Source organism: Carlito syrichta, unplaced genomic scaffold (genome assembly GCF_000164805.1).
Source record: "Carlito syrichta isolate Samal-C Ts95f unplaced genomic scaffold, Tarsius_syrichta-2.0.1 Scaffold314325, whole genome shotgun sequence".
Lineage (NCBI taxonomy): Eukaryota > Metazoa > Chordata > Mammalia > Primates > Tarsiidae > Carlito > Carlito syrichta.
The window spans coordinates 239624-261718 of NW_007258421.1; the positions used below are offsets into that span (position 1 = coordinate 239624).

General features: G+C 43.3%; 1 protein-coding gene across 2 annotated transcripts in view; it reads right to left on the reverse strand.

Moving 5' to 3' along the window:
* The window catches only part of STT3A (STT3A, catalytic subunit of the oligosaccharyltransferase complex), a 32190-nt gene extending 17928 nt beyond the window's left edge, over positions 1–14262 (reverse strand). Inside the window, exons 1-8 of one of the 2 annotated variants that reach the window (XM_008071423.1) lie at positions 14142–14262; positions 11071–11197; positions 10052–10112; positions 6065–6186; positions 5014–5159; positions 3741–3831; positions 1973–2079; positions 1295–1459 (exon numbers count right to left, since the gene is read on the reverse strand). In XM_008071423.1, coding sequence (XP_008069614.1) covers positions 1295–1459; positions 1973–2079; positions 3741–3831; positions 5014–5159; positions 6065–6186; positions 10052–10112; positions 11071–11158 — 780 coding nt within the window. In that variant the 5' untranslated portion in view covers positions 11159–11197; positions 14142–14262. Of the gene's footprint in view, positions 1–1294; positions 1460–1972; positions 2080–3740; positions 3832–5013; positions 5160–6064; positions 6187–10051; positions 10113–11070; positions 11198–13607; positions 13879–14141 lie in introns of those variants that run through there. The other variant, XM_021719218.1, reaches the window with a different exon arrangement.
* Between the last annotated feature and the right edge of the window lie 7833 nt (positions 14263–22095).

The window sequence follows — 22095 nt, forward strand, 5'->3', positions numbered from 1 at the left end:
CTTGGTGAGACCTCATCTCTACAATAAATCAAAATGAGCTGGGCGTGGTAGCGCACGCCTATAGTTCCAGCTACTTGTAACGCTGAGGTAGAAAGATTGCCAGAGCCCAGCAGGTCGAGGCTGCGGTGGCCAGGAGCGGCCAACTGCACTCCAGTCTGGGTGACAGAGTGAGACTCCAACTCAAAAAAAAAAAAAAACCATCTTAAGTTGAAAATATCTTATGTAGAAAATACATTTCACACACCTAGCCTACTGGACATCATAGCTTAGTCTAGACTATCTTAAATGTGTTCAGAACATTTACACTAGCCTATAGTTGGGGAAATCATCTAACACAAAGCTTATTTTATTTATTCATTCTTTTTTTTTTTTTGAGTTGGAGTCTCACTCTGTCGTCCAGACTGGAGTGCAGTGGCTGCTCCCGGCCACCGCAGCCTCGACCTGCTGGGCTCCAGCGATCCTTCTGCCTCAGCCTTCCAAGCAGCTGGAGCTACAGGCGAGCACTACCATGCCCGGCTAATTTTTTTATTTATTGTAGATTACTGCCAAGTTGCCCAGGTGGGTCTTGAACCCGCAGGCTCAGGCAATCCACTCACCTCAGCCTCCCAAAAGCGCAGGATTACAGGCTGAGCCACCGAGCCCAGCACAAAGCTTATTTTATAATAGAGTATTGAATAATGTAATTTATTGACTACTGTACTGAAAGCAAAAAGAGAATGTTTGTATGGATATTTGATGTACAGTTTCTACTGAGTGCATATCGCTTGTGCACCATTGTAAAGTCAAAAACTTTAACCTCTGAATAAGGACTCCACTTTCATGAAAATTTTACAGGAGAACTCAAACATCACATTATTCTCTGTTTGAACTGTCAACCTTATGGAACAATGTAGTTATAGGTTTGTGCTTTACTTCCTGAAGAACTCACAATGTGTTCCCATTAAGAAGCCCAGGACTCACTGCTATTAAAAGGAGTTATTTGCATTTAAAAGGATTGGAAATTTTAACTTTGATCACTCATATCAACTCAACTCAATCAAAATATCCCTCCGCCTCCCACAAACCTAAGCCAAAGTAAGAGCCATTAAATTCAAACTTCATGGAGCAAATATTAGCACACTCCTGGAAGCAGACTTCAATGACCATGATTCTGTTGCTTCAGTTAACACAAGCAGTCTGAGATAAAAGCTGTGAATAAGTCTTACTCTTAACAAAATCCGAGATAAATTAATCTAGTTGGGGCTGCTTAGAAAAAGGGGAAGAGGCTAAAAACCCTACTCAGCCAAGGGCTCACCTGGAAACCCACAAAGGAGATCTGCATAGAAAGAATAGTGCCCAGGCAATAAACAGTACAGTAGGCCACGTAGATCCGGTGGGAGAAACGGCCTGTGAGCATCAACACCAGGACATGGAGTGGGATCAAATTGATCAGGAACACATAACCTCCCCATGAAGAGACCTATGATGGGATAGAAAAGAACAATTCCTCTGAGCACTCCTCCTCAGGCTACCACCATTATATTATAGGATATCACTCATGACCTTTTTTAAAGAACATAGTTACAAACTTTATTTATGCCAAATGGCTTAAAGAATTTAAATGACAAGTTTTTTTAAAAAGGAAAATCAAGTTTAAACTTATTACCGTAACTCAATCCCCTGCTCCATTGTGGATGCTGGCTACTGCTGACCATCATGATCACATAACAAGAGGTACTCAAACCATGAGGTTAACCTAGATACAATCTACTATAAGGTCACACAGAAGATTTAGGGATGTGTGATCAAGTAGAAGCAACTATGGGAGACAACAACTATAATATGTAAGAATGAACCAAAAAAAAAACATACTGGAAAAGTAAAAATTTAAGGAGAATATACCAGAAAAAAAAGTTTCATCAACCAATATGTACCCATAAGAAACCCAGTATCTGGAGAATTTCAAAAATTAAAAACATGTAGAAAAAGTTACCATGTAGAAATAAGCAAGGGCACACTTGGCAGCCCAATAGATGGAACCAGTCTTTACTGCCTTGATCCACATGTAGTAGGTGAGCAGCATGCAGAAGATGGCAATCCCTGCAGAAAGAACACACCAAAACTGCAGTAAGAGGCCATGCTAAGCATAATGGTTACAAATACCGTTCTAGCGCAGACCGACTGGATTCATGTCTCAGAGCCACTACCCAGTAATAGTGTAATTTTAGGCAAATTATTTATCTCCCTTTGTCTCGGTTTTCTATAAAAAAGGAGTTTAAAAGTATTTCATAAACGTGTTGTGAAGACAAATATAATGAATGCATGTGAACCACTTAGAACAGTACTTAGCATATAGTAAACACTAAGTAAATGTTGGCCATTATTATTACTTTCTATCCAGGCACTAAATTCCCTGCTAGTATAGTCCTAAAGACATCCTGTACTATCATGCATCACCCTGCCTCTACAACTTAACACAAGTTGGTTCTCTTGCCTGATTGACCCTCTCCTTGATATCTGCCTACTGAAGTCTCAACTTAAGGGCCCAGTTCAACCCCAACCACTTCCAAAAAGTCTTCCTTGACCCCAATTCTGAATCAATCTCTCTTTGCACCACATTTCCAAAGTACTCTATTCATATTTTTATTATAGCACATAGTACTAACTCCTGTCACTAGAGTTATTTTTATAGGTCAATTTTATTCTTCTGTAATAGATTATAAGCCAATATCATCTTATTCAATATCTGTGTGTCTCTTTAACTTCTTTGTTTGTTTTTTTTTTTGAGTTGGAGTCTCACTCTGTCGCCCAGACTGGAGTGCAGTGGCACGCTCCCGACCACTGCAGCCTCGACCTGCTGGGCTCCGGTGATCCTTCCGCCTCAGCCTTCCAAGTAGCTGGAACTACAGGAGCATGCTACCATGCCCGGTTAATTTTTGATTTATTGTAGAGGTGAGTCTCGAACCCACAGGATCAGGCAATCCGCTCACCTCGGCCTCCCAAAGCATTGGGATTACAGGCTAATTTCTTTATTAAGCAGGAAAATAATCTTACTCATTATCTTTCAAATATTTAACATTATGTTTTTCCAATATCATTTAATAAGTATATTTAAATTGAAAATAAGCCCATAAAGTCATCACAGTATTAAGAACATCTATTCCTCTTACCTAGGAAAATAGAGCAAATGAATATGATGTTTTCTAACTATGAAAACAATAGTTAGCTCTATTTTTGAGTCTAGAATATAAATCTGTCTGAGACCTCTTCTTGCCCATTGCTTTTTTTCTTTTTAAATAACCACTAACTCAGAAACTTCCTGCCCATTTCTGATTTTCTCACCCTAATAACTTTTTTTTTTAATTCATAGTCTCACTGTCACCCAGGCTGGAGTGCAGTGGCACAATCACAGCTCACTGAAGCCTCCACCTCCTGGGCTCAGGTGATCCTCCTGCTTCAGCCTCAACAAGTAGCTATAACTACAGGCATGTGCCACCACTTCCAACTAATTTTCTCTTTTTTTTTTTGTACAGACAAGAGTCCTGCAATGTTGTCCAGGCTGGTCTCAAACTCCTGGCCACAAGTGATCCTTCCGCCTCAGCCTCCCAAAGTGCTGGAATTATAGGCATGAGCCACCGTGCCTGGTCTGGGTACCATTTTAATAACTGCTAAACAACAGATCTGAACCCAGATTCTTCTGTATTTTGTGATGCTCTGTTGGATAAGGCGAACAGATGCCCTTCAGCATTTTAAAGTCTTACCTTCATTATCATAGGAGCCAGCCACTGATCGGGAGATATACCCAGGAACTACAGCAATCATGGCAGCAGCAAGAAGCCCAGCGCCCGCATCCTGTAAGAAAGGAGGGATAATGACACATTAGCACCAATACACCTATGAAAGAGAATAGGGGATCCACTAGTCCATTCAGTTTATAATGGGCCCAGAACACAGTCCAATAATTTCTAAAGTAGATGTAAGATACTAGAAATGCTCACAGCACAGGAAAGCTAAAAAGTTCATGACCAACTCCCCATGATAACACCAAGTCTGAAACTAAGAACACATATGCTGAGGACACACAAACCAAGTGAGATGTCCAACATCAGACACTGCCGCAAAATGGGCTATATGACTACAATCTCTCCAGGCTTATAAGTCTCTAGTCCTAATGATATCTGCATATCACGGGAACATCAGTCAGCAATCTCTAAAATTCAAGCAAGGACAATCAAAGAAATAAAATTATTATTATTTCAGTTAAAAAGTCAAAAAAGGTAGGGGGACTAAAGATGCCAGGAGTTTAGGCAACGGAGTTGGAATATCACCAGATAACCTTTGAGCTCAGGAGAAAGCAGCAATAAAATATAACCTACACTCCAAAAGAGTCTTGTCTTTTGTAAGAGTCCAATTTGGGACAAGGGCAGCAAGGAGAAGGATGAAAAGCCTTCCAAACTAAACTCAGGCTTCCCAAGCCCTCCTGTTAGTTTATCACCTCTCAGGTATCTCCTTGACACCACAGCACAAACTAAGAATAGCACTCAGGGAGCCAGATCAGCAATGCAGAAACCTGGGAAAATAGAGTCTGCATTATAGAGTCTACAGAAACCAAATGGCTAGAGAATTTTAAAATAAATATTTTTTTAAATCAACAAATAATTGCTAAATGCATTTCCAGGAGGAAGAATTAGCCATTTTGGGAAACTTCATGTAGTTTATTTTTTCCTCTCTTACATTGTGAGGACTTCAAAATCTAAACCTCACATTTTGCATTTTAAATATTTTCTTTAGGAAACAACTTACTTTTGACTTTCAAATGTTCTCTTGTAAGAACAAATAGTTGATAATAAGAAACCACATATTCTAGGGAGGGGTGAGGGGGTAAACCCAATTAATTCAGACCAGCAAAAGCTGTCTTTACCCACTGGCTTCCTACCCTTCTAAAGCTCTCAGTGCCCCCCTCACCATCCAACATCTATTATAGAAGTTCAATAGCATTCATCCCCAAATCTCCTGTCACCCCAAATCCTTCACCTTGAGCTCTTTGGTAAGGTGGTACGTGACGATGGTAGTGAAGGAGGAGAAGAGAGGGGCCAGGAACACACAGACATTCCGAATGTCGATGGTGATGTGGAAAAAATGGAGTACATGGTAGATTGCAGCAGAAGTGATCATTAAGCCTGTAACAGGAAGAAGAAATTCTATTAGGCTGTCCTGGTAACACAAAGAACTTAAAGGAAAGAGAAAGTAAATCCAAGTATAAATAAAGAGACTACATAGATCTTGACAAAGCACTAGGAATATTAACACAGCAACTGCAGTAAGCCTATAAATTTATCCCCTAAAGATTCAATCAGAAGTACAGAATGTAAAACTGGTCAGGCACAGTGACACATGCCAGTAATCCCAGCACTTTAAAAGGCTGAGGTAGGAAGATTGCTTGAGCCCACGGGTTTGAAACCAGCCTGGACATGGTGGACCTCATCTCTGCATAATACTAGTTGGGTGTGGTGATGTATGCCTGTACTTCCAGCTACTTGAAGCAGAGGGATTGCCTGAGCCCAGTAGGTTGAGACTGTGGTGGCCGTGAGCATGCCACTGCACTCCAGCTTGGGTAACAGAGTGAGGCTCTGAATAAAAAAAAAAAAAAGTACGGAATGTAAAACTGACCAGGCACAGTGGCTCATTCCAGAAATCCCAGCACTTTGCAAGGCTGAGGTGGGAGGATTGCTTGAGTCTGGGAGTTTGAGATCAGCCTGGACAACATAGCCAGACCTCATCTCTACCAAAAAAAAAAATGTAGCCAGGCATGGGTACACATCTGTAGTTATAGCTACTCAGCAGGCTGAGGTGGAAAAATCACCTGAGCCCAGGAGGTCAAGGTTATGGTGACTATGATTATGCAAATGCACACACCCATCTCTACTTTCCCACGTTTTCCTATCTATTTAAGATGCACTTTTAAGATTCTGCAATCAGAATAAAATTATAAGAATCACAAAATAAAGCTATTAGAAATAAAATAAACCATTCTATAACATACAAATATCTTACTTCTGTTAAAAAAAAATCTTCTTCTCCTCACCTGGGTAAATTGTTCCTCCAATGATTCGTCCCAAAGGGTACCAGGCCCGGTCATCAAACCAGTTATGGAATTTATAAAATCCCTCTTCAGCCAAGAACCGGGTAGTCCGATAATTAAAGTACCTATAGCAAGAAAGAAACTTGTACTAATTTGTGGTGAATTTTGCCCCTCAGATACACCATTGAGCAACTTAGCACTACTCAAAGTCAGTTTAATACCAAAAATTATGTCATGAAAATCATTTTACACTACCATAAGTCTCAGTTCTAGTTCCATGCTTGTCTCACTAAAGCATTACTTCTCTAATAAGGATATAAAACTGGAATCTAACATTACAACAAAGGCTATTTAATCAGGTTGTTATGTGGGAGGCATTAGGACTGGTGAGTGAATTCAAGTACCCATAAGACCCACTGAGATGAGGGCACCAATAGATTTTTGGGGGCTCTTTTTAAGTGACAGGAATGTACAAAAAAATATTTCTATTCCTATACTACATACAAGGACACATAGATAACTTCAGTAATGAGCATCTTCAAAGATGTTGGTATAATCAGTCTGGCATGGTGGCACACACCTGCAGTTCCAGCTACTTGGAAGGCTGAGGCAAAGTAAGACTCCAACTCAAAAAAAAAAAAAAAAAGATGTTGATATAACACTATATGCAGGACAAAAAAATTTTGACTGACTCCATTATCCAGATTTTTTTTTTTTTAGTCGAACTCTCACTCTGTCGCCCAGGCTGGAGCGCAGTGGCACACTCACGGCCACCATAGACTTGACCTGCTGGGCTCAGGCAATCCTTTCACCTCAGTCTTCTAAGTTGCTGAAACTACAGGTGTATACCACCATGCCCAGCTAATTTATTTATTTGTTGCAGGTCTCATCAAGTTGCCCAGGCTCGAACCCATGGGCTCAGACAATCCTCTCTGCTCCACCTCCCAAAGTGCTAGGATTACAGGTGTGAACCACCATGCCCAGCAATAACACAAATTACTTAATTAATGTCTAGACTTGTTACAAGGTCTACTCATGCTGTTATTTAAAATACTTCTGTTCGGGACTCATCTGGGCAACTTGGCAAGACCTTGTCTCTACAATAAATCAAAAGAATTAGCCAGGCATGATAGCATGTGCCTGTAGTTTCAGCTACTTGGAAGACTGAGGCGGAGGGATCACCGGAGCCCAGCAGGTCGAGGCTGCGGTGGCCAGAAGCATGCCACTACACTCCAGTCTGCGCGACAGAGGGAGACTCCAACTCAAAAAAAATAAGAAATAAAATGAAATAAAATACTTCTTGGCCAGGTGTGGTGGCTCAGCCTGTAATCCCAGCACTTTGGGAGGCTGAGGTAAGAGGATTGCCTGAGCCCGCAGGTTCGAGACCCGCCTGGGCAGCGAGACCTCATTTCTACAGTAAATCAAAAAATCAGCCAGGCATGGTAGTGCATGCCTGTAATTCCGGCTACTTGGAAGGCTGAGGCAGAAGGATCGCCGGAAGCCAGCAGGTCGAGGCTGCGGTGGTGGGGAGCGGCCACTGCACTCCAGTCTGGACGACAGAGTGAGATTCCAACTCAAAAAAAAAAAAAGATCTTGACACAAAATGCTTAGAGCTATACATGGAAAAACATAATTATTTAGGTCCAAGTTATGTAAGCTCTTCTAAGTTTCCCAATTAAAAAGAAGTAAGAAGGCTGAGGTGAGTGGATTGCCTGAGCCTGCGGGTTCGAGACCCGCCTGGGCAACTTGGCGAGACCTCATCTCTACAATAAATCAAAAAATCAGCCAAGCGTGGTAGCGCATGCCTGTAATTCCAGCTACTTGGAAGGCTGAGGCGGAAGGATCGCCAGAGCCCATCAGGTCGAAGCTGCAGTGGCTGAGAGCGGTCACTGCACTCCAGTCTGGCCGACAGAATGAGACTCCAACTCAAAAAAAATAAATAAATAAGAAATAAGACCCGCCTGGGCAACTTGGCGAGACCTCATCTCTACAATAAATAAAAAACTAGCCAGGCGTGGTAGCGCGCGCCTGTAGTTCCAGCTACTTGGAAGGCCGAGGTGGAAGGATTGCCGGAGCCCAGCAGGTGGAGGCTGCAGTGGCCGGGAGCGGCCACTGCACTCCAGTCTGGGCGACAGAGTGAGACTCCAACTCAAAAAAATAAATAAATAAACAAACAAACAAACAAACAGACAGGTAGATGATGATAGATAGATAGATAGGATCTCAAACTAGAGATAGTTTAGTTACTACAGATAATCATGACTAACCATTTTCCCTGCCCACCTCCCTAACCCTATTTCCTCTTTGGTCAGTCAAGTTCCAGCAGCTGAAGTAAGTAGAAGCAGCAGATGCCAGAAATCTCTACCCTTCATTTTCACTGACGAATGTTATTTTGGTAACTATCAGAAACAGAAGGTGAGGTCAGCAGGCATCGACATGTGTCAGAATTATGTCCTTTACCTACCAGTTAATAGGCAGAGTGAGAAGAGGAAGTTAAAGTTAATGGGATTAGGTCTGGAATGGAGTGAACACTCTGGGCCTCTTCTGCAAAAGAATGTATCAAATCACATAATCTTTATGATACTTTCCATCTCTTGACTACAGAATGGCTACTCACACTTTCCCTATGTTACCCCAATATTTACTCATCTAGAAGATCTGAGAAAGAACCCCTAACAGGCTGCGATAAAAATAAAATAACAAGTTTCCTCATTCATGAGAAAAAACATAAATTGATTTGGGGGTCCCAAGGAGAATATTTGTAGTGTCTCCAAAATACTTTCAGATATCTACATAAAACAAAAATGATAAATTTGCAAATGGGTGAAGGAATTAAATTGTGAATCAATGTTCCACAAGCTTGAATATACCCTTTTTAAGACAGCAATGATATTATGATTCTAGGTCTCAAAATTTTTTTCTTTTGAGTTGGAGTACAACCCTGTCTCCCAGGTTGGAGTACAGTGGCTCACTCCCGGTCACTGCAGCCTTGACCTGCTGGACTCAAGTGATCCTTCCACCTCATTCTTCTAAGTAGCTGGAAACACAGGCGCGCGCCACCATGCACAGCTAATTTTTTGATTTATTGTAGAAAATGAGCTCTTGCCAAGTTGCCCAGGCTGGTCTCAAACCCATGGGCTCAAGCAATCTTCTCACCTCCACTTCCCAAAGTTCTGGGATTATAGGTGTGAGCCACCATGCCCAGCCTCTCCAAATTCTTTTTTTTTTTTTTTTTTGAGTTGGAGTCTCACTCTGTCGCCCAGACTAAAGTGCAGTGGCCGCTCCCGGCCACCACAGCCTCGAACTGCTGGGCTCCGGCGATCCTTCCGCCTCAGCCTTCCAAGCAGCCGGAATTACAGGCATGTGCTACCACGCCCGGCTGATTTTTTGATTTATTGTAGAGATGAGGTCTCGCTGCCCAGGTGGGTCTCGAACCCGCGGGCTCAGGCAATCCGCTCACCTCAGCCTCCCAAAGGCGCGGGATTACAGACTGAGCCACCGAGCCCGGCTACTCCAAATTTTTTAAAAGCCTTAACCTTAGGCACTATAACCCACATTCAAATCTTGACTCCTTCACATACTAAATGTGTAACTTTGAACCACCTCTCCCAGCTCAAGTCTTCTCATTGGTTAAAAAGGGGATAAAAGTACTTAAATCTCAAAAGAGTTGTTGCAAGAATTTAGATATAATCTATAAAACAGTGCTTGGAACAAAATGAACACTTACTAAATGTTAGTTATTAATACTACTGAGAGCTTTCGCATGCCTCTCACATTTTTTGTGTTTGAGAGACTCACTTGGTCAAGTCCAACAGAAATGTTTCAAAAGGGCTAATTATCTCCTTTGGAAAACCTGAAGGCTTTTTTTTCCCCTTAAATATACTGAAAACACACTCCCATCATTGAGTATTTGATAATTATTTGAATCTCAAACCCATGAACCTGAATGCATCCCAAAGGAAATAATACCAGATCAAGCACGGTACTCACGGATCAAACTCATGTATAACACTTTCAAATCTCAAGACAGCAAAGAGACGAGTGGAGAAAGCTGCAAAAAACAGATAATTAATATTTTAATAGTAATGTGCCATGAAAAAACAATGCCAGATATGGTAGTATTATACAGAAAATAGTATTAATCAGCACAGAAAATATATAGGCCAGGCACAATGGCTCACACCTGTAATCCCAGCATCTTGGGAGGCCAGCACAGGAGGATCACTTGCCAGGAGTTTGAGATCAGCCTGGGCAACATAGAGAGACCCTATCTCTACAAAAAATAAAAATTAGCCAGATGCACTGACACATGTCTGTAGTCCTAGTCTCTCAGGAGGCTGAGGCAGGAGGATCACTTGAGCCCAAGAGTTTGAGGCTTTTGTGAACTATGATTGTGCCACTGCACTCCAACCTGTATAACAAAGTGAGACCCTATCACTGAAGTTTGCTTCCCCCCAACAATGGCATCTACATTTTCCACTTAGGTAGGACACCATTAACAACTTATTATACAAACTCTATAATATTATATTCATCTACTAATAACAAACTCAACTTACATGGTCATTTTTTATAAATGTTGACTCTCTAGTCAACACACATGCATAACTAACCTTAACTTTGGAGCAAACTAAGAGGTAAGGCAAGCAAGACTATACTTATGATTCATGAGGAGTCAAAAAATCTTTAAAAACAGGGTAAGTTCTCAAGAAACTTTCAAAAATACTAAAGTAGGCACTTAAATTGAAGATAATTATCTCTTAAAAGATTCAGCATCCAAAGGTCCCCAATATTTCTTTCACCAACCAGCACAGAATGCTTCCCATTCTTTCCCAGATGATTCCTGTGTTTCTTTTATTTTGCCTTCATAAAATTATACTGATGAGGAACGGAAAAACATAACAATCTGCTAAAAAGAACAAGGCATTTTAAGAAAGCCATTATTTTATTTTTTCCAAGTTTTTCTCCTTTCCATCCCCAAAGAAAGAGAGGTCCATGTACACACTCACATAACACAGCAGCCATTGATAGAATGAGAAGCTTCAGAAGTGTGTCCTGCTTCTCATAGGACAATCGCAAAAATCCAAACTTAGTCATCTTGACATCAATGGATGGCAACAGACGACACTCAAACAGCTAAAATGGAAAAGTCAAAACCACAGGATATTGAACACCTTCAATTTTCTTAATTTCAAATTTCACATTTTATGATGGGAGAGAACCATAAAGAACATATGAGCTAACAAAAACACCAGAGAGGGTCAAAGCTAATACTAACTACCCAAGCTTTGCCTAAAGTATGATCTACTGGCAAGGAAGTAGGCACAAGTCAAGTCCGTGTGGTAAGACTAAAATGACATGATCAGAATATCCCACCCATAATTCTGTTTCCCACTCTCTCACAGTTAAAAGTATATAAGCACGACTGGCAATAGTATGGTACAACAGGGAAGAGATGAAAAAATAAATAAGAAAGACTAGAAAGTGAAACAAAAATAAAATAATATGGAGAAAGAGAACATTCAGTAAAAGGCAGGGATGTTTGAGGGAAAAAAAGAGGGAATAACCATTGAGTACAGAAGTGAAAGTAGAAAGAGGAACAATAATTAGCACAACTGAATCAGCACCATTTCCAGCCCTATATTTAAGTTTCACCTGACTGGCTTCAAGCTTTTTTCTGTTCCACATCCCAAAGGAGCTTTAGCATCAACTGCAGAGCATGACTGCTCATTAATGCAGGTATAATCATGCACTAAAAAGAGGAGGATACACATACACAGATCACTGTATTATCAATCCCATATATCACACTGTAATTACTGCTCAGATCTATATCCAGTTCCAGTCATCTGTCTCAAGGCATCTCTGTAACTAATACTGCTGATTTAAGTGACTGATTCCATGACACAGAGGCGGTTCATGGCACCAGATGATAAACTGGAGGGAAAAGAAAATAAATTTTTCCTATTGAAGCAGAAAAGGATCAGGAGTAAAAAGAGTTAGAGTAAAATAAAACATTGAGGGAAGCAGTCTATAGGTAATTCAGATCACTTGATGGACAAGGATTATTTATATAGCACTAATCTACCATAGGAAGTTAGCTATTTCTGTATAAAAAAGAACTGCTTTTTTAGCCTATAAACTAACCAAGGGCTAAGTCTTAAAGGATATAAAACAAAGAATATATAACATTGTTCAAGACTATGCAGGTAAAAAAGGAACTTCTAGACCTCCTAATCTTTTTTTTTTTGCTTTTAGTATTTTTAATTGACATAATAATTGCACATATTTACAGGATAGTGTGATATTTGTGTACATATACACAATGTATAATAATCAGATCAGGGTAATTAGCATATCCATCACCTCAAATATTGATCTTTTTTTGTACTGGGTACATCAAAAATCCACTCTTCTAGCCTCAGCCTGTAATCCCGCGTCTTGGGAGGCTGAGGTGAGTGGATTGCCTGAGCCCGCAGGTTCAAGACCCGCCTGGGCAAGCTGGTCAGACCTCATCTCTACAATAAATCAAAAAAATCAGCCGGGCGTGGAAGCGCGTGCCTTGCTACTCACAAGGCTGAGGCGGAAGCGTTGCCGGAGCCCAGTAGGTCGAGGCTGCGGCCACTGCACTCCAGACTGGGTGACAGAGTGAGACTCCAACTCAAAAAATAAAAATAAAAATAAATCCACTCTTCTAACTATTTAAAAATATACAATAGATTGTTTCTAATTACAGTGCTATAGAATACTAGTACTTACTCCTCCTATCTATCTGTATTTGCGTATCTGTTAACAAACCTTTGGCTATCCTCCCCCCAAATCTTCTTCCCACTATCACTGGAAAGAAAAAAATAACAACGCTGAACTAGATTGAAGGCACGAAGAATCATACATTCCTGGTTCCTAGAAGAGCAGTTTTACATGTGTTTAAGTACAATCACAAAGGGAAACCTTATCTTGCAATAAAAATAAGGACCTAAATCCAGAAGGTCAACAATCCAACCACATCTCTCAGTAATATAGATGGATGCTTTTGGAATGCTAGAAACAGAAACAGCACCCAGCGCGGTGGCTCAAGCCTATAATCCCAGCACTTTGGGAGGCTGAGGCTAGAGGATTGCTTGAGCTCAGAGGTTCGAGACCAGCCGGAGCAACATGGCGAAACCGCGTCTCTACAATAAATCAAAAAGTTAGCCGGGCGTGGTGGCACATGCCTGTGGATCCAGCTACTTGTAAAGCTGAGGCAGAAGGATGGCTTGAATCCAGCAGGTCGTGGCTGCAGGGGCCGTGAGCATGCCCCTGCATTCCAGTCTGGGTGACAGAGTGAGACTCCGACTCAAAGAAAAAAGAAATAGAAACAAATAACACCACTGAGTTGATATGAACTACACACCTAGAAGTAAGCAGAGGAAGTGAGTGATAGGACCTCTACATGAAAACTGAATAAAGGAGCTAGTGATTTACAGCAGGGAGTTTTCGTCTTGTGTTTAGTCACTTTTGCACATAGCTAAAGGAAGTAAGAGCAAAGACACTTTTCTTAAAACACTCAGCATCTGCTCTCCTCAACTATGCCCGGCAAGCCGTGGCATCCAGTCCCCACCCTAGCTTTAGTTTCCAAGATCACAGCTTCCCCAGCCCCGTTTTCCTACACGTTTCCACACCCTCTCACACTCCGTTACTCTCCTCCCCTCCCCTTTTGCGGTCGCCAGCAGGTCCCACCGCCCTCTCCCTGCCAGCATCACAGGGCTGACCGCCTGTCTGACACCACCCACCGCGGGATACCCACCACCCCAGCATCCTACGCGCCCTCCCCTCCAGAACTAGTCTTAGGACCCGGTATATCCCACGTTCTCCAGGCCTAACACACACCCTTTCCCGACGATCCAACCTCCCCTCCCTCCCCATACCTCCACACTCTTCCTTCCAGGGGGTCCCTACACCACACCCCACGCCCCCTCCTCGGCAAGGCTCTAAACTCTGCTCCCCGCCCCTTTTTAGAGCCCTGCCCCCCTGCACTTCGTTCGGCCCCACCAACACCCTAGACTGCTAATTCTCACATTATAGTCTACGGCCTTCTCACCTAAGCAATTCGCGTTCCTAACCAGTCCGCTCAGCACCCTCTGCCATCCGTTCAGCGGCGCACCCAAACCTGGCAGCGGCCGGGTCCGCCTCCCGGACCGCTTCTCATTGGCTAGCTCCGGGCCAATACGAACCCCCAGAAGGGCGATAGAGTCGCGGTGCTGTCTGTCAGATCCAAAGGCGTAACTCGAACAGCGCTCCCGCTTGTTAACTGGTGAATACAGCTATCACTTACCAGTCGGTAGGCGGGACTATATGCTCTCGCCGTGCTGTCATAGGCCTGAGTTTGAGAGCATAGAGCGCGGAAAGAACGTGCACGGAGCAGTTTGGTTGAAAGTCGAGGAGTGACGTGTCGGTCTGCGGACCTAGAGGGAGTCGCGGTGCAAAAGTGTGGCCCGATTGCCCCAGTCACGTGACCAGAAGCGGAAACTACGCCGGGGAATAGGCCAACGCTCCCACTCGGAAACTGATCCCGTTTTTGAGGAATATTTTTAAAGGTACAAGTTGCCCGTTACCTAATGTAAGGTTAAAGGAGAGGAGGGAAGAATTTTCTAACTATTCTCAACGAAAACGCAAATGCTTCCTGGCTCAGCCCGTTCCTTCGTGGGCAGGATTTGTCTGCGAATTGGCTCAATAGCTGACTTTTTTGTACTGGGCTCCGGTAACTGCCATAGACTGGGAGCTGTGACAGATTTCACGAGGCATGTCCCTTTCTTCAGCCCCTGGCTTTGTGCAAGAGCGTGCGCAGGCCTAAAGGGATTGTCGGGGCTACTGGAAGACTCTCCACCACCCAGCTGAGACAGCCACGGCCACAGGCAATGTTCTCCCAAACCGCAGACAGGCCTGGGGGGAGCCGGAATGCTGTCCGGCCAGAGTCAGTTCATCCCTTTGTAAGACACCTGCCAGAGAGAGATGCTTTCCCCACCCCGTCTTGTCTCTTCTCCCTCTTCCACCCCCAAAGAAATGCTGAAGGCAGAGAAGAGGGTGAAGTTTCAGCAGCGGCAATGCCATCATCTCTCACGCGTGCACGTGTGCACTCCGGTATCACTCATTTCCGCTCCCTGCACACCTCCGTGAGCAAAGGCCACATCAAATACAATGGAACCTCTGGCCGTGGCTCAAACTCGGTGCCGATGCCTCTTACCTTCCTGCTTACTCCCAGGAAGGGAACCGGCCGCACTTATTGAAGCGTATTATTTAAATCGGTGCTTCAAAATCACGCACCCAGTCCCTGCAATTTATAAGAAACAAAATACAGATACTTCCAAACATGCAAAGGCATTTACTTTCATCCAGCTTTTCTTTAAAAAAATTACTTGGCGCCAGGCTCAGCCTGTAATCCCGCGCCTTTGGGAGGCTGAGGTGAGTGGATTGCCTGAGCCCGCGGGTTCGAGACCCGCCTGGGCAGCGAGACCTCATCTCTACAATAAATCAAAAAATTAGCCGGGCGTGGTAGCGCGCGCCTGTAATTCCGGCTACTCGGAAGACTGAGACGGAAGGATCGCGGAGCCCAGCAGGTCGAGGTTGCGGTGGCCGGGAGCGGCCACTGCACTCCAGTTTGGGCAACCAAGTGAGACTCCAACTCAAAAAAAAAAAAAAAATTACTTGGAAAAAATCTATCAAAAATGAAAAATATCCAGGCTCTATGGCTCACACCTGTAATCCCAGCACTTTGGGTGGCAGAGGTGAGAGGACTACTTGAACCCAGAGGTTCGAGACCAGCTTGCATAACTTGGCAAGACCTCATCTCTACAATAAATCAAAAAAAATTAGCTGGGCATGGTGGCGTACGCCTGTAATTCCATCTACTTAGCAGGCTGAGGTGGAAGGATTGTCTGAGCCGGTCAAGTCGAGGCTGTGGTCGTCATGAGTGTGCCACTGCACTCCACCCTGGGTGACAGAGTGAGACTCTGACTCAAAAAAAAAGGGGGGGGGGCAACACCTTCGGGTCCCCTCCCACTGTGGGAGCTTCTCTGTCCTCAATAAATCCTGCTTTCTCACACACAAAAAAGAAAAAAAATTCAACAAATAGGTGTTTTAAACATCCAACAAAACAGTAGACTCTTGAGATGTATTGAGAGGAAATCCCAGTAATACCGTTTTCTAGAAAGACTTAGAATGGTGGGTTCTAGGAAGAACATCTTCAAGAAGAAAACAGATATTGTTACTCTGGTGGGCTACAGATAGACGAAGGCATGTGTTTTTTTTTCTTTCTTTCCTTTTTTTTTTTTTGAATTGGAGTCTTACTCTGTTCTCCAGGCTGGAGTTCAGTGGCGGGCTCAAGGCCACCTCAGTCTCATACCTGCTTTACTCAGGCGATCCTTCCGCCTCAACCTTCCAAGCTGGAACTACAGGCACACACCACCACGCCTGGCTAATTTTTTTATTTATTGTAGAGATGAGGTCTCACCATATGCCCAGGCTGGTCTTGAACCTGTGGGTTCAGGCAATCTTCTCACCTTGGCCTCCCAAAGTGCTGGGATTATAGGCATGAACCACCACACCTAGCTGGCATGTGTGTCTTATGTTCAATAATTTTAAAAAATGTAGCTGGACTTGGTGGCTCAGCCTGTAATCCCACGCCTTTGGGAGGCTGGGGTGAGTGGATTGCCTGAGCCCGCGGGTTCGAGACCCGCCTGGGCAGCGAGACCTCATCTCTACAATAAATCAAAAAATCAGCCGGGCGTGGTAGCGCATGCCTGTAATTCCGGCTACTTGGAAGACTGAGGCAGAAGGATCGCCGGAGCCCAGCAGGTCGAGGCTGCGGTGGCCGGGAGCGGCCACTGCACTCCAGTCTGGGCGACAGAGTGAGACTCCAACTCAAAAAAAAAAAAAAAAAAAAGTATATTACAGAAAGAGGAGCTTCACCTCCCCAAGGTAGGGAATGGGACCAAAGCCAGGAAACATGGCGACAGCCATAACTCAAAGAGCACACAGCCACACCACAGTCCAGTAAGGCAATGGCCAACAAAATATTTTAAAGTAATGAGAACACCACACTTAAAAGTTTAATGGAGTCTAACTTTAATCCTCCACTCCTAATTTATTTATTTATTTTTGAGTCGGAGTCTCACTCTGTCGCTCGGGATAGAGAACAGTGGCACGTTCAGGCCACTAAGCCTCAACCTGCAGGGCTCAAGCGATCCTTCTGCCTCAGCCTTCCAAGTAGCTGGAACTACAGGCATGTGTCACCACACTCAGCTTAATTTTTGATTTATTGTAGAGTCGAGGTCTCACCTAGTTGCCCAGGCTGGTCTCAAACCCGAGCTCCAGTAATCCTCTGGGCCTCGGTCTCCCAGAGTGCTGGGATTACAGCCTTTAAGTTCTGTAATTCCTTCAGGTTCAGCTTCAGTTTCTTTCTATTAAAGTAAAATTACACTGAACACTTCCTGTTGAAAACAAAACGGCAGGCCGTGCACAGTGGCTCATGCCTATAGTCCCAGCACTTTGGGAGGCAGAGGCGATAGGATTGCCTGAGCAACATGGCGAGAACTCATCTCTACAATAAATAAAAAAATTAGTTGGGCATGGTGGCGCACATCTGTAGTTTCAGCTACTTGGAAGACTGAGGCGTAAGGATCACCTGAGCTCAGCAGGTCAAGGCTGCGGTGGCAGTGAGCATGTCTCTGCACTCCAGCCTGGCCGACAAAGAGTGAGACTCTAACTCAAAAAATAAATTGCATGGCTAGGTTTAGAATTTTAGGAACAAAATTGGGACCCATCCCATAAACACACAAGCACACATAAAAGCACACTTTCAAAGCATTATGACTTTGTCTTCTATTATCCAGAGTTGTTCTTGAGGAGTCTGATACCAGTCTAAGTCCCATTCCTTTATAAGTAATTTTCTCTCTGATAAATTGTCTTTCCTTGGGGAAACACATCTATATGTTTTGTTTTCTTTCATTTTCCTGCTTTATACGTGGCAGACCCTTTCAGTCTGAAAACTGCAATTGTTATCTTCAATCCAGGAAATGTTATTTTAGTCATTTCTCCATTTTTCTATTCTTATTTTCTGAAGTTACTATCAAACAAATGTTTCTTTTGGTTCTTGGATACCTCCATGATTTTTTTTTAATATTCTATGTTCCAGAAGATTTCCTCAATTTTATCTTGCAGTTCACTAATTTAATCTCATGTAACTTTCTAAAACCATCTTATTTTTTAAATTTTCCACAAGCTTTATTTCCAACTTTCCTATCCTGTTCCCTTTTCACAATAATCTTTTCTTACTATATGAATGCAGTAGTTCCTCAGATTTCTGTGAAAATTGCTTAGGTTTCCTTTTTCTTCCACAATTAAATTTCCTTCAGGGCCTGGTGCTGTATTTTGGAAAAGCCACTGAGTTTTATCCAGCTTTTGAGACCTATGAAAAAATAATAGCTACTTGATCATGTAATTGTAAGAATTTTGCATGTTAGTTTGTTTATCGGTCTCCCTCACTGGACTGTTAGGTCTGAGAGAGCAGTAATCATATCTTTCTGATTCACCTTTGAATCCCCAGTGCCTTGCATAGCTCCTGACAGAAAAGGTGATCAAATACTTGGTACATGAGTATCTGTTCCCCCACTTGATCCTTTACTGATTCTGCAGACTCAGTTAAGGTTCATCCAAAATATTTCATTGGAAAATTAAAAGTATACATAAAAAGCTGCTTTTATGTATCTCATTTGAAATTGCCTCAAAGTTCTATTATTACAGCTATGCCTAACCTAGCCTTTATACAGGCTTGCTTACTCAACTACACCAATAAACTACACTGGCTCTTATTGTTACAAAGGTATAAGTTACACTAACTAGCTTCCTTTTAAATCTGTGGGCTATATAGCACAGGCAGAATATGTTAATGAAGAGTGAGATGGCAGCTAAACAAATTCAATGTCTATTCTACTCCACTACTGATGAATGGATAGCCTTTACCAGAGCAAACTCAATGGTGGAGGTAAACACGAGTATAGGAGTTGAGTAAACATACTACTGCCATAATCAGAAAATAAGTATTAGTGGGTGAAAAATGAGTAGACAATGAACAATCATAGTTGCACTTTTTCTCACGGATGTAATTCTTTGAAGGTGGTTTACAAACCTCTGACCATTAGTTTCCCTCTTCTGCATTTGTTCCTATATGTCTTAGTTCCTCATAAAACTTTACCTTATTAAGTGCAGAACAGCTAACAAAAATCAGTACATAAATCTGTCCACTTAAGTTTTTTTAAAAATTCTTTTTTTGAGTCAGCATCTCACTCTGATGCCCAGGCTGTGTGCAGTAGCACAATCATTGCTCAGCACAGCCTTGACCTCCTGGGCTCAGGCAATGCTTCCACCTCAGCCTCCCAAATAGATGGGACTACTGGCACATGATACCACACCTGGCTAGTTTTTTAGTGTTTTGTAGAGACTAGGTCTCACTAGGTTGCCTAGACTGGTCTCAAGTTCTTGGGCTCGAATGATCCTCCTGCTTCATCTTCCCAAAGTGTTGGGATTAAGGGATCGGCCACTTTGCCCAGCCAAGTTTTCCTTTTAAACTTTTAATTTAAGGCTGGGCATGGTGGCTCATGCCTGTAATCCCAGCACTTGGAGGCTGATGTGAAAGGATTGCTTGAGCCCATGGGTACGAGACCAGCCTGGGAAACTTGGCAAGACGTCATCTCTACAATAAATCAAAAAATTAGCTGGGTGTGGTAGCGCACACCTGTAGTTCCAGCTACCTGGAAGGCTGAGGCGGAAGGATCACCGGAGCCCAGCAGGTCGAGGCTGCGGTCTGGGCAATGGAGTGAGACTCCAACTCAAAAAAAAATTTTTTTTTATTTTATTTTTTAAAGATAAGATCTTGTTATGTTGCCCAGGCTGGTCTCAAGCTTTTTTAATTTATTTTTTGAGTCGGAGTCTCACTCTGTCACCCAGGCTGGAGTCTAGTGGCAAGCTCACAGCTACCGCATCCTCAACCTGCTGAACTCAGGCGATCCTTCCACCTCAGCCTTCCAAGAAGCTGGAACTACAGGCGCGTGCCACCATGTCCAGCTTTCTTTAATTTACTGTAGAGACGAATTCTCACCAAATTGTCCAGGCTGGTCTCAAACCCCTGGACTCAGGCTGCCCTCTTCCCTCTGCCTCCCAAAGTGTTGGTATTACAGATGTGAGCCACATGCCTGGCTTGAACTCTTGATCACAAGCACTCCTTGCTGCCTCAGACTCCCTAAGTGCCAGGATTAGAGGTATGAGCCACTGCGACCAGCCTGTCCACTTAAATTTCTAGCAGACTTGCGGAGGCAAGAGGATTGCCTGCATCCAGGGGTTCGAGACCAGCCTGAGCAACATGGCAAGACTTCATCTCTACAGTAAATCAAAAAATTAGCTGGGCGTGGTGGCACATGCCCGTGGTTCCAGCTACTTGGAAGGCTGAGGCGGAAGGATCACCTGAACTCAGGTCGAGGCTGCGGTGGCTGTGAGCCTGCCACTGCACTTTAGCCTGGTCGACAGAATGAGACTCTGACTCAAAAAAATAAAATTCTAGCAGATCTACTATACCTATTAATAGATCTAAAGCATCCACTTTCTAATTCAGAAGTTGCTATAACAGAAAACTCAACTCTAAAAATAAAAAGGCGCCAGGCTCAGTGGCTCAGCCTGTAATCCCAGCACTTTGAGAGGCTGAGGTGAGTGGATTGCCTGAGTCTGTGGGTTTGAGACTAGCTTAGGCAACTTGGCGAGACCTCGTCTCTACCAATAAATAAAAAATATTAAACTGATAAGAATAAAATGAATTATCCGGGCATGGTAGCGCGAGCCTGTAATTCCGGCTACCCGGAAGGCTGAGGCGGAAGGATCACCGGAGCCCAGATCGAGGCTGCAGTGGCCGGCAGCGGCCACTGCACTCCAGTCTGGGCTACAGAGTGAAACTCCAACTCAAAAAAATAAAATAAAACAAAATAAATAAATAAGAAATAAATAAAAATTAGCCAGGCGTGGTAGCGCTTTCCTGTAGTTCCAGCTACTTGGAAGGCTGAGGCGGAAGGATCACAGGAGCCCAGCAGGTCGATGCAGGGGTGGCCGTGAACGTGCCACGGCACTCCTACCTGGGCAACTGAGTGAGACTTCAACTAAAAAATAAATAAGTAAAAATAAAAAGGTATATGAATTACATATACCTGTTCAAGCTGTGTTGTCTGTCCTAAAAGAGTGAACAATTCCTCAGATCCTGATGGTTGTGATTAAAACTCAAGTTAATTTTCATTTAGTTAGCTCTCTTGATTTTGGTTGCTAATTATTAGTCAGCTTCAAACTCCTTTTCTGAGCTTGGCAATAGCAGAGCCTCATTACTGATCCTAGTTTCCTAGCCACTGTTCAGTGCCCATACCTTAGTGAAAAGGCAGAAGTACACATTGCTTTTGTGTACATACCTCATTTGAGATTGTTAGCAAATTTATTATTGCAAATATGCCTAGCCTAACCTTTATACAGGCTTGGCCACTACTGTACAAATGCTGGAGATTCTTCACTTCTAATCACTTAAACTTTCAAGCATTATCTACAGCCAGGCATGTTGCTAGGGATAAAAATCACATACCTTCATCCACTCAACCTCCCTCACCCTTCTAAATTGAGGTATTTCTAGATGGCACAAATATAAATTTTAGGCAGCAAAGATATGGCTACATAACTAACTAAGCTTGTTTTGGGTTTTTTTTTTTTTTTTTTGAGTTGGAGTCTCACTCTGTCGCCCAGACTGGAGTGCAGTGGCCGCTCCCGGCCCCGCGGCCTCGACCTGCTGGGCTCCGGCAATCCTTCTGCCTCAGCCTTCCAGGTAGCTGGAACTACAGGCGCGCACTACCATGCCTGGCTAATTTTTTATTTATGTAGAGATGAGGTCTCGCCAATTGCCCAGGCAGGTCTCAAACCCGCGGGCTCATGCAATCCACTCACCTCAGCCTCTCAAAGGCACGGCATTACAGGCT